Source organism: Vipera berus (genome assembly GCF_964194415.1).
Source record: "Vipera berus genome assembly, chromosome: Z".
In the NCBI taxonomy this organism is placed as follows: Eukaryota; Metazoa; Chordata; class Lepidosauria; order Squamata; family Viperidae; genus Vipera; species Vipera berus.
The window spans coordinates 80,561,547-80,578,127 of NC_138205.1; the positions used below are offsets into that span (position 1 = coordinate 80,561,547).

Here is a 16,581-nt window from a genome sequence, read left to right on the forward strand (position 1 = left end):
CTGTAGCCAAGAAATTAAAAGACGCTTGCTCCTTGGGAGGAAAGCCAAGACAAATTTAGACAGCACACTAAAAAGCAGAGACATCACCCTGTCAACAAAAGTGCGTATAGTCAAGGCTATGGTCTTTCCAGTTGCAATGTATGGCAGTGAAAGTTGGACCATAAGAAAGGCTGAGCGCCAAAGAATTGAGGCCTTTGAACTATGGTGCTGGAGAAGACTCCTGCAAATCCCTTGGACTGCAAGACGATCAAACCGGTCAGTCCTAGAGGAAATCAATCCTGACTGCTCTTTAGAAGGCCAGATCCTGAAGCTAAAACTCAAATACTTTGGCCACCTAATGAGAAGGAAGGACTCACTGGAGAAGAGCCTCATGCTGGGAAAGATTGAGGGCAATAGAAGAAGGGGACGACAGAGAATGAGGTGGCTGGATGGAGCCACTGAAGCAGTAGGCGTGAGCTTAAATGGACTCCAGAAGATGGTAGAGGATAGGAAGGCCTGGAGGAACATAGTCCATAGGGTCGCGATGGGTCGGACACGACTTTGCAGCTAACAACAACAACAAATTACACTTACACCAATGCACTCTAAACTGCTCCGTTTGAAAAGCTTCAAAACCTAAAAATGATACTATGGCTTAACAGGAACATAATATAAATTATACCAGTAAGCCAATTCATTAGCTTTTTTGTACACTTCATATACAATTCTAGGCTAAAATGTGGGTGACAAGTTTGAGATTCAAACATGCAGTCACTCAGGGATTCACTGAATAATCTGATTAAATCATGAAATACCATATTGCCCAGTCAGATATTGCTTCACTTGTTAATTAAGTGCAAATATTGCAAACAAAAATAATTTATGCTTATGCAAATACAGTATATAACTTTTGATGGCTGCACATTATAATTCAACCTTCCAGGCCCAAAGGCCTTTTAATATGTATGGATTACAACTCTACAATTCCTGACTGGACTGGTCAGATTATTATCATTTTATTGTCTCTTGTGAAAAAGAATGAGTCCACTATGGAGTTGGTTTAAAAATACTTTGGTCCTTGCCTCCTTAAAGCAGGTTTTTTCATCATGACCCCTTCCACTGCTCACTTTTAATATTTTGGAAAAACATTACACCTGGCTCTTTCATAAGAGTATTTGTGATTCAAGATTCCTTCTTGGCCCTGTATTTTGTAGAGTATTGTTAGTATGGTTCATTCATGCTTTTGTTATTAAGCATGGTTATACCTTACTAGTTGTCTGAAGTGTGTGCAAATGGCTGGAGTATAAATTCCATAAATAAGCTTAAATACAAAAACTGGAATCCCACACAGTTGATGAATGTCAACAGTGAAAGTTGGTCCTCTGAGCAGATGAAGACCTCAAAATACAGCATGGGGGAAAAGCAGTTAGCAAATGCCTTCAGCCTTACGGACTAAACAGGCACAGTACTGAGTGTAAAGGCAGGTGAGTGAGTACGACGAATCCATAAGTTAACCCATCTCTCGGATCAAGGATTGAACCCCAAATTGGTAGGAAGCTCCTTCGAGGGCAGCGAACCAGTCACAACCACGGAGGCGTCCCTCCCAATCAGGGTTGTGAGAGTTAAAACGCCGACATTTCTGTGCTCCTGCAGCTCCTCTTCCAACCCCTACCGACCTTATCTGCCTAAGCTATGCCCCACCTTCCGCACGGCTTCTTCGCTGGCTCTCTTAACCCAGAGGCAAGGCTGGTGTTCAACCGGCCAGCCTCCCGGGTTACGTCTTCTCACCCCGTCAGGATGTGAGCTCACGACGCCACCTCCTCCTTCCTTTTGTGTAATGCTTACCGGTTCCGTGTAAGCAAAGAAGCTGAAATCGCTCTGGGCCCTGTTGGCCTGGGTTGCCCCAGGGTCGGGCCCCCTCTAGTTTTGGCGACAAAGGGGTGAGTCGTGGAAGGAGGGAGCGGCTGAAAATACGGGCAAGAGAGCTAGCTTGCTAGCTTTCTCGGGGCTTGGTCCATCTGTAGCATGGAAGCTGGTGGATGCGCTTGTGGGGCATTAAGAGCAGTTTTGCAGAAGGTGATTCGGACTACGGTCGCGCGTCTTCGGCAGCCAACAAAGCATACCCGGGGGTCGCTGACCGTGCGGGCAGGTAGTCCTGTGGCATCAGGCGGGAGGCCGGGTGGAGGAAAAAAGACCCCCTCAATTTGGGGCTTTCCACTTGCTTTCTTTGGAAGAATGCCACTATTTCGCAATATTTTAGAAAATTCTTGCGCTCCTGTTTGAACTCCCCCTACAAGCGAGTAGGATGTGGCGAGTAAAGGGCTTGGAAAGTCCAAGCTCAAGTCTGCCATTAGCTACCGAAGCCTAACGAGGAGCCAGCGAAGGCAGTAGATCCCAGTCAAGATGTTCCTCAAGGAGTTGTTGTTTGATGGCAATAAGGGACTGCTAAAAGCAGAGACCTATGGCTTGACAACGTATCAAGATCATCCGATTGGGGGTGGGGAGAGGAGATGATAGGCAGTGAAATTTTGTAGAAATGAAGAGAAAAGCAGACAAATTGATTTTGACGAGCCAGTTGGTTTCAACTTGTCACAAGTACAATGATTTGTTTAATCATCATCATTCTCAAAAACAGCTGGGTTGATAAACTGTTATGCCAGAACTAGGTAAACCACTTTATAGTTCAACTCTTTCTATACCTTAATGGTGTATAGGTGTAAATGGCCTTTCTAGGAATGTGAAAAAAGTACAGAATGTTTCTTTGTTCATTCTTCCTGAAGAATGTCCATGCAGGTTAGAGAAATGTAATTCAGCATATGAAAAGACCTAATATGGGAAACCTAAAACGGGACAGTAAGATGTGAAGTTTATATTTGACAATAAATTTCAGAAAGAAGCTGGATATTGTACATTACAGTACTGGCCCAGAAGATAATACTGGAGGAGAGACAAGCAGTAATTCTGGTGTTGCCGCTTCACAAAATCTTTTTCAGTTAAGTTTACTATTATGATCACTGACTAGCATTTTCTACAGTTATTGCATAATGTTTTCTAAAATCAGTGGAAGTAAATAAAATAATTCATTGTAATGCTATAAATGCAGATACAATACTAAGGAATTTTAATATTAAAACTAACAGGAATATAAAATTGTCATAAAAAAATCAAAGTGTTTACCTACTAAATAGCAAACTGCTAAGCAAGTAGATTGCTCAAAAATATATGTATATAAATATTAGGGACAATGGCTGAAAAAAGTATAACAAAGGACTAAAGCATAAAGTGCAACTTAAAAAAATATCAGAAATTTAAATTTGGAAGAAAGATAGCTTTATAGCTTTATTTATACCTTTTATAGGCTGCCTGACTACCAATGACTCTAGATAGACTTGCAACTTGAATTACTGAAAGTCAGAAAAATTATAACAATACATACAGTAGACATAGAATGTAGTCCCTTAGGTATAGTAAGTGTAAGCTTTTTGTGGTAATTGTTAAGGTCATTGGCTGTAGTTTATATTAGCAATAATATTTATTGTTTATGTAACATTATCATTTGACCCCACAAGAAATAGGTAGGAAACATACGTATGCCACACTGAGTTGTAAAAAAATAAAGGCAAGATATAAGTGTAATACATAAAGTCCTCAACTTACATCCACAATCACTACATTTGTTACATTAGTAACATGGTTGTTAAATGAATCTGGCTTCCCCATAGACTTTGCTTGTCAGAAGGTCACAAAAGGTGATTACATGACCCTGGGACACTCCAACCATCATAAATATAAGCCTGTTGCCAAGTGTCTGATTTTTGATCATGTAACTAGGGGGGATGCTTTGTTTTCCCTTTCCTTTTTAGTTCAGCAAAAAGAAGTTGTAACATCAGTTTAATATAAAGGCACAATTATTCCCAGGGCCACTGTGGTAGACAAGATGCTCTGCATTCAGCTGATATAAGGTTATTCTTGCTCCATCTCTGCCATGATAAGTTTTTAGGGTTCCAAGACAGGGGTTCCCAACCCCCAGTCCATGGACCGGCACCAGGCATGCCAGTAACTGGTCCACGCAAACAAGCAAAGCCCCATCTGCGGGATGCAGGCAGTACATGAAACCATGCCTCCTCCGGTCTGCAGAAAACCTCTCCATGGAACTGGTCCTTGGTGCTAAAAAGGTTGGGGACCTGTGTTCTAAGATTAGGAAATATTTTCACCACCTCAGGAGAAGGAGAATAAATATACAGGTAGTCCTCAGTTAATGAGTGACCTGTTTAGTGAGCATTCAGTGTTATGACAGCATTGAAAAAAGTGACTTTGTGACCAGGCCTCAACTTAGGGTCAGATGATTGCCATTTACAAGCTTTATTAGCAATAATACACCTTTTAAATTTGATAACTTTAATCACTATAGGTATAATCATAATCTGGTCCAGAAAAAAATCTATCCATTGTTTTATAAATAATGTAATTGTTTTAATAAATTACAATATAGTTTTGTTTGCTTCTTGTAAAAAAGGATAAGATTTAATAAACCACTTAGATCCTTGGGAATATTTTTAATAATTACCATGATTTAAAAATGTAAAATAAATTGGGCTTCTGTTGTAACCATTGATTTATATAAGTAGATATCAGGAAAGAAAAACTGTAATGACAGAAATTAATATAAGGGACCACAAAAACATATAAGTAAAATGGGATTTTTTTGTGAAAGATTTGGCTACTGAGAAACTGCTTTGAGTTCTGAAGGGTAAAAATATATTTTAATCAATAGTTTTATAGAGTTATAAGTTTTAATTAAATTACATAAATGAAATAATTACTAAACTTATTATTTTTTATTATAAATTATAGAGCAACTCTGTTAATAATTTGAATGGGAGAAGTGCATAAATATTTTAGATTGAGAACAATATCAGTCAAAGTGACAAAATAACTTTGTGTTTTTTAGGTGGCATAGTAATATTAAAGTGAAGAAGTTGCAATGGGGAATCAGCTGGCTGGCATTGCCCCCTCTCAGATACTTTCTGTTGACAGCTACTTCTCAGACATCCATGATTTTGAATATGACAAAAGATTGGGCAGCACTCGTTTTTTTAAAGTTGCCCGAGCTAAACATCGAGAAGGCTTAGTGGTTGTCAAAGTGTTTGCCATTCAGGATCCAACTTTACCATTAACTAGTTACAAGCAGGAGTTGGAGGAACTGAAAATACGATTGCATTCTGCACAAAATTGTCTTCCTTTTCAGAAAGCCACATTATCTGAAAAAGCAGCCATGTTGTTCAGACAATATGTGCGAGATAATCTTTATGATCGAATTAGTACCCGGCCATTCCTAAACAACATTGAAAAGAGATGGATTGCTTTCCAGATCTTGACTGCAGTAGATCAAGCACACAGGTCTGGAGTCCGGCATGGAGACATCAAAACTGAAAATGTGATGGTGACCAGCTGGAACTGGGTCCTTTTAACAGATTTTGCAAGCTTTAAACCAACCTACCTCCCTGAAGACAATCCTGCTGATTTCAATTATTTCTTTGATACTTCGAGAAGGAGAACATGTTACATTGCTCCAGAGCGCTTTGTTGATGGCAGTATGTTTGCCACAGAATTGGAGAATATACGAGATCCTTCCACTCCCCTGGTTGATTTGGTCAACAGTAATCAACGCAGCAGAGGGGAATTGAAACGTGCAATGGATATATTTTCTGCAGGTATTTCAAAGTAATAATAGTTAAGGATAATCTGTGTTTTGCCTTCATAAATAATGAGTAGTAAACACTTCAATTTTGAAAATTAGTATTGAAAAGTATGTTCTGATTTCTGGAAGAAGCTAGGGGAGCTTCTGTGAAAATTTGGGATCAACTACTACAAAGTTTCTCAAACTTTGTAACCTTAAGATATGTGGACTTCAACTCCCAGAAGACCCAGCCAGCACACAATACTGCAATTTTGGGGATCTGTTCTCTAAAGCAATGTTCCTCAATTGTGGTAGCTTGAACCCATGCTGGCTGAGGAATTGTGGAAACTGAAGTCCACCCATCATAAAGTTATGAAGCTTGAGAATCACTCTAAATTATCTGGCCATCATGTGATTAATTCAGTTTATCTAATGAATGAAGACAAATAATATGTGTCCCAGGATAGTATTGCAGGATCCAGTCTAGGTCAGTCAACAGGACCAGAGGTTTAGGCTTTCGAAATTTGGACTTGTGCTGGAGCCCATCCTCAAGGAACTCTCTACCAGAGTGTGTACTTTGGACTATTATATGTGTACTATTTATGTGGTATCTGGTTGTGTGTGGCTTTTTATTTGTTGATTGGGATGTTGATGGCCGGCTATTAAGTCATTGGCTATTGTTTCTTTGTGCTGCCAAGTACTTGGCTCCTAAGGACCTGATAAGCTGATGATAAATAAAACACTCTTGTTGACTGACTTGCAGATCTTGGAGGCTGCATTCTACTGCTTCCAAAATGGTTGTTATATAGAAGATGCCTGTGCAGCATGCAAGGGAGAGAAAGGAAGAAAGAAGATACAAGACTAACTACATGGTACACCCTGCCATACATCAAAAACATTTCGGAAGCAATAGAATGTAGCTTCTGAGATCTGCAGGTGGGGATTACGCACTGCCCAGAGGCTACTATATGAGGATAAATCATGTATTGCAAAGATCACTTGGAGGTGGGAGAAACTTCTAATGTAATCTACCAGATCCCATGCATGGGTTACCCTTTGACTTCGTAGGACAGACAGGGAGGAAGCTAACCACCAGATTGCAAGAACATAAACAAATGGTCAAGTGTGGGGACCCAAAATCATTGGTAGCCTCACATTGTAATGAACAAGGACATACATTCAATTTCACAGCTACTAAAATTGTTGGCTGAGCAGGTACAAAATAGAGAAATGATTGAAGCCTGGGAAATGCGCCCCTTGTCACTCAGCAGGATTTATCACCAGTTTATCAAGTACTTGGGAGCAGAGGACTTGGCAGCACAAGAAAATAACAGCCAGCAACTTAATAGCCAGCCATCAACACCCCAATCAACAAATAAAAAGCCACATATAACCAGACACTATATAAATACTGTGCATAGAACAGCCTAAAGCACATTTTGGTAGAGAGAAGTTTCCTGAGGATAGGCTCCAGCACAAGTCAGAAAGCTCTGAAGACTGAAACTTTGGTCCCGGTGACTAACCCAGGTTGAATTCTGCAACAATTTACCTAGCTGGTTACCTTAAAGCTTCCTTGGAAATAATAAAGCTAAGTTTGTTTTTTGGGTGAATGTGATACACTACTTCAGAATATATATAGAAGAATATCTGGAAGTTCTTACTGTTTTTGTAAAAAGTGCCATACCCAGAAAGCCGTTAACTATGAAAGATCAAGCCTTGTTTTCTCCGATTTTTAGTATTCTGCAAGCAGTTAGTTTTGACACACAGGGGAGGCAAATAGTTGTGGGTTTGTGGCCATCTGTGTTTTGAAATCATATTGTCCCAAGGAAACTTTTTTTGATATTTCTATAGTTGATCTAGAGTTGTAAAATATGCTGAATAAAAATAGTTTCTGTATATTTGTATGCTAGGAAAATAGAAAAAGATGCTTCAAATAAATGGCAATTCAAACATAATATTTTTCAACAATTATAGGTGGGACGTGCTTTATAGCTGCTCCTGAATTTTCATGACATTCAGACTTCAGCTGCCTGGTTATTGAGAAGGGCAACTGGTGGTTCACATGTTAACTTTTGATGACGCAATAGCATTGGCTGTCAATTAAGGCCAAATTCCAAGTTAATGTTCTAACATATCAACCTCTAAATGAATATGGGGCAAAATATATATTAACATACCTTTACTATAGAGATAAATATGCAATAGCATGATGGGAGATCCTGCTATATACTCTTAAGTTGCTGAGTCTCATCTAGTAGTTTCTTACCAGAGGGTCTTTGTGGTAAAGTTCCTTGGCTGTAGAAAGCTGCTGCTCCTCGAAATTTGGAAGGTCCTTATTATAACAACTTTTGGGCACTTCCTGTAATTATGTATCCAGTTTTTATTTTTATTAAACTTTGTTTAAATATTGCTTATTTTGTATTTTATTGTTTTCTTATTGTAAATGACTGACATATTTATTTATTAAATCTGAAAGATTTAAAAAGATTAAAAAACATATAAAATCATTTTAAAAACTGTAAAACACAACCAGTTAAAATATAAAACAATAAAAAACAAACCTGGCATTATAATAATAGAGGGGTTATATGGGCAACCCTAGAGGCCCCCATTACTACTCCCATCGCTTCATTCCAGACCGGCTGAAGTTTCCAAGTGGTCTTTAGGAGCAATTCCTTGTATAGCATGTTGCAGTAACCCAGAGAGAAGATGATGAAGACATGGATGACCCAAGAAAGCAGTAAACATAATAATTAATTTGTTTAAATTAATAAATGCACTTAATTCATTTCCTGATATACAATTGTCCTTTGCAGTTCCTCCATGGCTCCAAGAGAAACAAGGGCTGCTTTAAAAAGTTGTAGACCAGGGGTGTCAAACTGCTAGCCCACACGCCGGATGCATCATGGCGAAACCGCACCCACCCCATTGCTGGCAATGGAAAACAAATCATGATACGTCACGACACGTCACATGACATTGCGAGTTTGACACCCCTGTTGTAGACAATGTTTCAGATTGAGTCTTCTAAGTAACCCTAAACAGATGAGTAACAAAATTATAAACTATTTTGATAATATCGAATACTATAATAATAAAACAGAACATTTAAATAATATTTTTCTAGTATTCAATTTTCATCTGATTTTAGATTAGATAGTTTGTGCAGGTTGTTTACTTGTATGAATAATTTCAAGCTTCATTGTGGCTTCACAAAAGGCACAGGAGCTTTTTACATTACCGTACTTGTTGTATTGTCTTTGCTAACTTGTACTTAAAGTAATCACTGTATGTAGTTGCAAAAATCTATACATCAAATAAAAAGAAGTAGAAACAATATCTTTAGGTTTTTAGCAAGCCAAATTGCATAACTGATCCTTTCCCTGTTATTATATTTGATGGCTTTCTTTTCAGTTGAAGTGAAAAGTCTCTCCAGTGAATATGCTCCTAATATTATCAGTTGGCAATAATTTAAAGCAGGTGTTGGCAATTGTTTTAATGCAAGAGTATGATGGGTAGAGTGTGTCAGAATGATGCTCCAAGACAGGATTGGAAGTGTAGTATACCTGTTTTTAATTAATCATCATGACAAATATTTGATCATGGCACTTCCCATATATATATTCAGGGTCCAAACTTTCTTTAAAGTGAGCTTCCAAATATGTTTAAATGATCTTGCTATAGCCAACTATTGGGAAATCTATTATCAGAGGCTGCATATACCTGTCTTATCAATTTGAAAAGCCAAATCTACACCTTTTACTTTGTTTCGAGCCACTACTTTTAATACCTGTTGAAAGAGAATCAATTTTTTTGTTCTGTTTGTTTGATCTTTTCTGGATTTCTTAGGATACCAGGAAAAAAAACACCAATATGAGTAATATTTTTTTTCTCTCACTTCAACGAGGTAGGGTTTCTGTTTCTTTTAAAAGTTACAATAACGGTGGTTGCCTTGATGGCTTCTAGATACTTTGGCAAAACTCCACTATCTCTCTTGACATTGGCCATGTTGGCTTAGGAAAAATGGAAACTGAATTCCTTACTCCAAGTTTAATTTTCCATAAATCTCACTGCCTCCTTTTTCCTAGCTGCAAGATGCAGACTAATACTGTACAATTAGGCTACTAAACATATGAGAATTATTAAGGAAGTGGAGAAAGCTGATCCTTTTTGTTTTTTACATGGTCTCAGAAATGTTGAGTCCACATGATGAGTAGATCAATATGATCCCATTGCAGCTAGGTTGTATATGTGAAGAATGCTCTCTCACATTTTTAACAAATGAACACAAATTAATAGAGCATATGCGTTTTCATCTAATCAGGATTTTGGCATGCAAATATGGAATGATTTTTTTCATGTTAAACAACAGCCAGGTATGTGATATTTTTACTAGCAATCTAGAATAGAGCTGTCCAAAGCAGGTGGTTTTAGATAAGCGTGGAATTAAAAATTAAAACTTTCCATAGTTGTAATTATAGGGTTAAAGAGTGCTAATAGCACATTGTAGATAGTCCAGATCTAGTAGTTAGAAAACTTAACTGATTTTGTTATGATCATCGAAGCCAGTAAATGTGGTTTAGAAATAATAAATAAATAAATAAATCATAATTGTCTGCTCCTTATTTTCTTTCCTCCCCCCCCTAGGTTGTGTAATAGCTGAGCTGTTTACAGAAGGTGTGCCTCTCTTTGATTTGTCACAGCTTTTGGCATATAGAAATGGCCTCTTTTCCCCTGAACAGGTCCTGAGTAAAATTGAAGATCGAAGTATTAGAGAATTGGTAAATAATTCTACTCCCTTTATGGTGGCTTACTGCATTTTTTTGTATTTATTTAACAGCATTCTTTCTGAATTGTCCCCCTTCACTCTGCTACCTTGGCCTCTTTTTTCCCCCCTGAAGGTTATTCAGATGATCCGGTGTGAACCTGAAAAACGTTTAGCAGCTGAAGATTACTTGAAGCAACAACGTAACAATGCATTTCCAGAAATATTCTACACTTTCCTTCAGCCATATATGGCACAATTTGCCAAGGAAACCTTTGTATCTGCTGATGAGCGCATCCTTGTTATCCGTAAAGACCTGGACAATATAATCCACAATCTCTGTGGGCATGATCAAACAGAAAAGGCTGAGGGAGAGACAAAGGAAAACGGATTAGTCATCTTGGTGTCAGTGATAACTTCGTGCCTGCAGACACTGAAATACTGTGATTCAAAACTGGCTGCCTTGGAGTTGATTCTTCAGTTGACACCTAAGTTAAGTGTAGAAATCCTACTGGATCGTATCACCCCTTATCTCTTGCACTTCAGCAATGACTCTGTGCCCCGAGTGAGGGCAGAGGCTGTTAGGACACTCACTAAAGTTCTGACTTTGGTTAAAGAAGTTCCACGGAATGATACCAATATCTATCCAGAGTACATATTGCCAGGTATTGCACACCTGGCCCAGGACGAAGCAACTATTGTCAGACTAGCATATGCTGGTAAGAAGTGAGTGTGGGCTGGGAGATAAGATGAAAAATTACTAGGACTCATTTGTTCATCTGTTATTTGTTTTTCTTGTAAATAATAAAGATGGCAGCTAATTACATGTAAAGGTGATTTAGGTACTGAATTTTATTCCTTTATATGAGACTTTAAGTTATTAAAAATCAAGATTGATAATTGGATACAACTTTCATAGCAAGAATGTTTCTTGATTTTGTGTAATATTCAGTGCCATTTTGTATAGGCATCTCTATATAATCAAGTTGGTGGATGCCCTGAAACTTTAAAATAATGTTCTAGTTTCTCACACAGAATGTCTCTCAAGGATATGTATGGAGTCATACAATTCCTCCCATAGTGATTGTGGCTATTTTCAAGCATTTACCCAATATGGGTTGTATAAGAAGGCTCTCTGCTATCTATATAACTTAATGGGACACTATATTTCTATTACCAGCTTTTTTTTAATGAAACAAAAAAAATAAGCTTATGGTATTTCCTTGAGAATGCTTATGTGGGACCAAGAGGTACTCTTAACAATAAATATGATATTACAAATTAGTCTTTCTTGTAGCCTGGAGAAGGAGTCTGGAAGGATAATTAATATTACCCATGGAAACAGTGTTCACATTCAGTGCACTACCAACTTTTTCCTGAAATGTACATTGTTATGTTTGTATTTTAAGAATGTAATAATTACTTTATAGGATTGAGAAAAAATCTTAGTTCATTTTTCAGTTTTCTTTGGGTGGTCATCCAAGAACCATTCAGAGTTTTTAGGTGAACAAGCCCAATTATATAAATATAGAGAGAGGCATCTTTGGAAATTACCTAGAAAAATGTACTTTTTTAATGGAAGTTATTTTAGAGGGTTTGGAAGGCATTAGTGAACCTTCTATGACTAAGATTAATATAGTTCTAGTTATATTTATTCTGTGACACTTTGCTTTTTCTTTTCATTTTTGCAGAGAACATAGCATTGTTGGCTGAAACTGCTCTGAGATTTTTGGAGCTAGTCCAGTTGAAAACTCTGAACATGGAAAATGAACCAAACAGTGAAGAAACAGATGATGCAACACATCCTAGTGAAAATTATGATACTGGTAATGTATTTCTTATACTGACTTACCTTAAGTATGATGCATGTAATTTCCAGGTAAACATCTACAGGATAGGATTTCTGTTTTTCATGCTTTTTGAAAGCCTAGAACTTTCCAAGCCTAGAACTTTCAAAATATGCTGGCTAGGAATTATGGAAGTTGCAGTTGCACTATATCTGGCAGAATGTTGTCTGATTCCAAAAAGATACCAAAAATTCCCCCTTTTTTGGAAATTATGCTATTTTATCATAATCTACAACAGGGGTCTTCAAACTTGGCCCTTTTATGACTTGTGGACTTCAGTTCCCAGAATTCCTCAGCCAGCCATGCTGGCTGAGAAATTCTGGGAGTTGAAGTCCACAAGTCATAAAAGGACCAAGTTTGAAGACCCTTATCTAAAGCATTTAAATAAAATAGAAGAACAGTGAGTTAGTGTTGTTAACAATCCACTTAGTAGATTGCATGTTAATGTTCCTTTGTTAAATCACAATTTATCTCAAAAAATAAATACCGCTATTAAGTTGGTCAATCTTCTGGTTAAGAAGATTTTCAAATTTTATATGGATCTCGTGTACAGTATACATACATATACACATACACATACACACACACACACACATATACATAAATACATATCTCAGAAGGGTATGGCTGACTGATGAAAACTAATGAGTTAGAAATGCATTTCAGTCTCCCTTAATTCTTTGTTAGTAATTTACACAAATATATGAACTGTCCGGTGTGACTACAGCCTGTTCGATGGCCTTCAAGATAGGCTGAAAACAGGAAATGAAGATTTGCCCCATGTTTGGGGCCTAGCAAGGTAATCTAAATAGTTAACGTTTGACATATATATATATATATATATATATATATATATATATATATATATATATATATATATATATATACACACACACACACACATATACATATACACACAAGACTTTATGCATGCCATCTTATGAATATGCGAAAGAAATTAATATGCAGTTATTTTAATATTGAAGTGCACCACTGGAGATATTTGATTCTGAGATTCTGTGTTTCGAGCACTATTACACCAGTTCCAACTTGAGCAATAGAATAGACTTTAAATGCCTTGTTTTAGGCCTACATAACTGATATTATTACCTAATGAAAGGTCAATGCTAACTTGGAAGGATTTTTGAATTGAATGGAAGTTACTTCACTAGTTGGAGCATAATTTTTCCCCCTCTCTAAGCCATTCATGTTCTTTTTAAACCTACTTTCCATTATTCCACCCTTCCTAACCTGATTCCCTATAGATTTTTTGGAGACTGACTCCTTGAATTCCAGGGTATGGTTTTGGGCCCTTTTTCATAATTTCCAGAAGATTTAAAGAGTTGCTTCCCAGAGATCTCTCATTCTCAATTCCCATTCTTAGAATTCCCCAAAATGAGCTGATACATTTAAACTATGCCCCAACAAATAACATCACCATGTCATAACATACCGGTAAGTGACTTGATCTTGGGTTTTTGATGGTCTGATAGCCAAATGTTATAAAGTATTGCTATAGCTCACTTTCAAAATATGTGAGAGAATGCCACATTAATTCATATTTAAATTTCCCCTTAGCTTTGAAGTCCTGCTCCCTCTTTTATTTATCATACATTATTATAGTTTTTGGGACGCGGTGGCTCAGTGGGTTAGGACGCTGAGCTTGTCGATTAGAAGATCGGCTGTTTGGTGGGTCGAATCCCGAGTGCCGCGTAGCAGAGTGAGCGCCTGTTACTCGTCCCAGCTTCTGCCAACCTAGCAGTTCGAAAGCACGTAAAAATGCAAGTAGAAAAATAGGGACCACTCCGGTGGGAAGGTAACAGCGTTCCGTGCGCTTTTGGCGTCTAGTCATGCTGGCCACATGACCACGGAGATGTCCTCGGACAAATGCTGGTTCTTCGGCTTTAAAACGGAGATGAGTACCGGCCCCTAGAGTCGGAAACGACTAGCACGCATGTGCGGGGGAACCTTTACCTTTACCTTTTTATGATAGTTTTAAGAGAGGTGGATTGTAGACCAGACTTTTTCTCTTGTAACATAGTATGTTGCATTTGGCACTCATGATGTCATAGCATAATTTGTTAAAATGCATAATTTATTATATTTTCATAAAAGTTAACAATTCAGCAAAGATAAAAGAAGAGATTACTGAACAAAAATAATATATTGCATTGAATGATAGTGAACATATATTCTACATCTTATCTTATCTGTTTCTGTGTTACTCTTGCAGAGCTTCAGGCCTTGCATGAAATGGTTCAGCAAAAAGTGGTCACTTTATTAAGTGATCCAGAAAACATTGTTAAACAGACTTTAATGGAGAATGGGATCACACGTCTTTGTGTTTTTTTCGGACGACAAAAAGCCAACGATGTACTTCTCTCCCATATGATCACTTTTCTAAATGATAAGAATGATTGGCATTTACGGGGAGCATTTTTTGACAGCATCGTGGGTAAGTACTTAGCAACAGAAATAATGCATCCATTATATTATAGGAGGAATGGTTTTATTAACTGATGAATTTTATATGTAAACAAATCCCTTTAATGTGAACAGGTGAACCAGTTTGTATTTATGTGCCAATAGTCAGTAAAGTCTCTCACAAGATGACCAGTCAGATGCACCATGAATATTATATACAGTAGGTAGTACTCAGGTTACAATGACTGTTAGGACTGGGATTGCTCCAGTAAGCAATGCAGTCATGAAGCAGATCATATTGTGACCATATCACTTAGCAATGGCTGTCAAAACATCACAACCTCATGAGTCATTAAATCATTAAGCTGGAAGAGGCGAGAGTCCCAAAAAGGGAGTATGGGAGTGTCATGGGTCAGCCAGACACAGGCAGGCTAATGAGGGCCACATGCATGCATGTGGACATGCTACAGAGTTCAGGTGGGAGTACTGCAAGATCTTGGTACTGTAATAGGGCACCTAGGGAAGAAAAGAACAGTTTTTCAACCTTTCCTGCTTGCTTCCCCATTGACTTTTCTTGTGGGAATCTGGGTGGGAATGTCTCAAATGGTGATCATATGACTGTGGCTTACTGCAGTGTCCTAATCATGAGTAAGCACTTGGAACGTGATCGCATAACATTAGGGATGCTTGACAGCTAAATTTGCACAGTCGCAAATCATTTAGTGCCATCGTAATTTTTTAAAAGAATTTTTTTATTTTTTCCCCAAAGTTAAAATACAAACAAAACAAAAAAATGAAATAAGACAAAAACAGAAATGTTCATAAAAAGAAAAAAAACATAAACATAAATTGCCCCTCCCCAGTTGAATATTATGAATATATTTTAACAATAATTTTCTCCCATTGCAAAACAGGTTTACAATTTATAAACTTCTACATCTCTATTTACTCAACTAATTTGACCTATCATCTTATCTACTGTAAAAAGAGTTAACAGGTTAAACCCAACAGAAAAGTGCCATTGTAATTTTGAACCGTCATTGAAAATGTGATCTTAAATTGAGGACTACCAGGAATGATGTAGACATATAGATATGAATCATCCCATGTTGTCTACCTTCAGTATATGATAATCAGAGATATATTAGGGTTGCATATTTAGCACTAATGGTTAGTCCTCTACCTTAAAATTAATACCACAGTTCAGGGAAGCCATGGTCCTCCAGATATTGCTAAATTACATTTATAGTCCAGCCAGTAATGAAGGATGCTGAGAATTGAAACTCAGTTACATGTGAATGGTCCTGGGCTTCCCATCCCTGATGTCTTCCATTAAGCACTAAAACAGTGCCAACAAATTCTGAAAAAGAATATAAGAAATCCATAGAAAACAGCTTCTGGTCTTAAAATGAAATTCAATTTCATTCTTTTTCAAAATCAGGTGAATTGTCTTCCAATATAGGATGAATTCAGTTTGTAAAAGTATTTAGTCTTTTAGGAATTATAATTTATATCTTTTAAATCTACCTGGATTTTAGGTGTGGCTGCTTATGTTGGCTGGCAAAGTTCTTCCATTTTAAAGCCTTTGCTTCAACAAGGACTCAGTGATGTTGAAGAATTTGTAATATACAAAGCTCTCAATGCCCTTACCTGTATGTGCCAATTAGGGCTTCTGCAGAAACCTCATATATATGAGTTTGTGTGTGATATTGGTAAGTCAGCTCCTTCCCCTCCACCCTTCTCCCCAGTTTAAAAAATCTTTGTATGGCATGTAATTTAATTAATGGTATATGGTCAGTCTCCTTAATTTAATATCACCCAAGCGATTTCCAGAATATGGGGTTCTTGCAATTGTAGTGTGAACACATCCAGATAGTTAGGAAAGA

The 16,581-nt window shown here is 37.4% G+C and overlaps 1 protein-coding gene across 5 annotated transcripts in view; it reads left to right on the forward strand.

Moving 5' to 3' along the window:
* The first annotated feature begins 1,813 nt into the window (after window positions 1–1,813).
* The window catches only part of PIK3R4 (phosphoinositide-3-kinase regulatory subunit 4), a 44,179-nt gene continuing 29,411 nt past the window's right edge, over window positions 1,814–16,581 (forward strand). For 2 of the 5 annotated variants that reach the window (XR_014028463.1, XM_081343639.1), the window contains exons 1-7: window positions 1,814–1,919; window positions 4,931–5,693; window positions 10,307–10,440; window positions 10,561–11,143; window positions 12,116–12,250; window positions 14,505–14,726; window positions 16,234–16,407. Coding sequence is in view for 4 of the 5 variants with exons in the window: in XM_081343639.1 (XP_081199765.1) it covers window positions 4,964–5,693; window positions 10,307–10,440; window positions 10,561–11,143; window positions 12,116–12,250; window positions 14,505–14,726; window positions 16,234–16,407 (1,978 nt within the window). In the remaining variant the exon portion in view is untranslated. Of the gene's footprint in view, window positions 1,920–2,759; window positions 2,972–4,930; window positions 5,694–10,306; window positions 10,441–10,560; window positions 11,144–12,115; window positions 12,251–14,504; window positions 14,727–16,233; window positions 16,408–16,581 lie in introns of all 5 variants that reach the window. The other 3 variants (XM_081343640.1, XM_081343641.1, XM_081343642.1) reach the window with 3 other exon arrangements.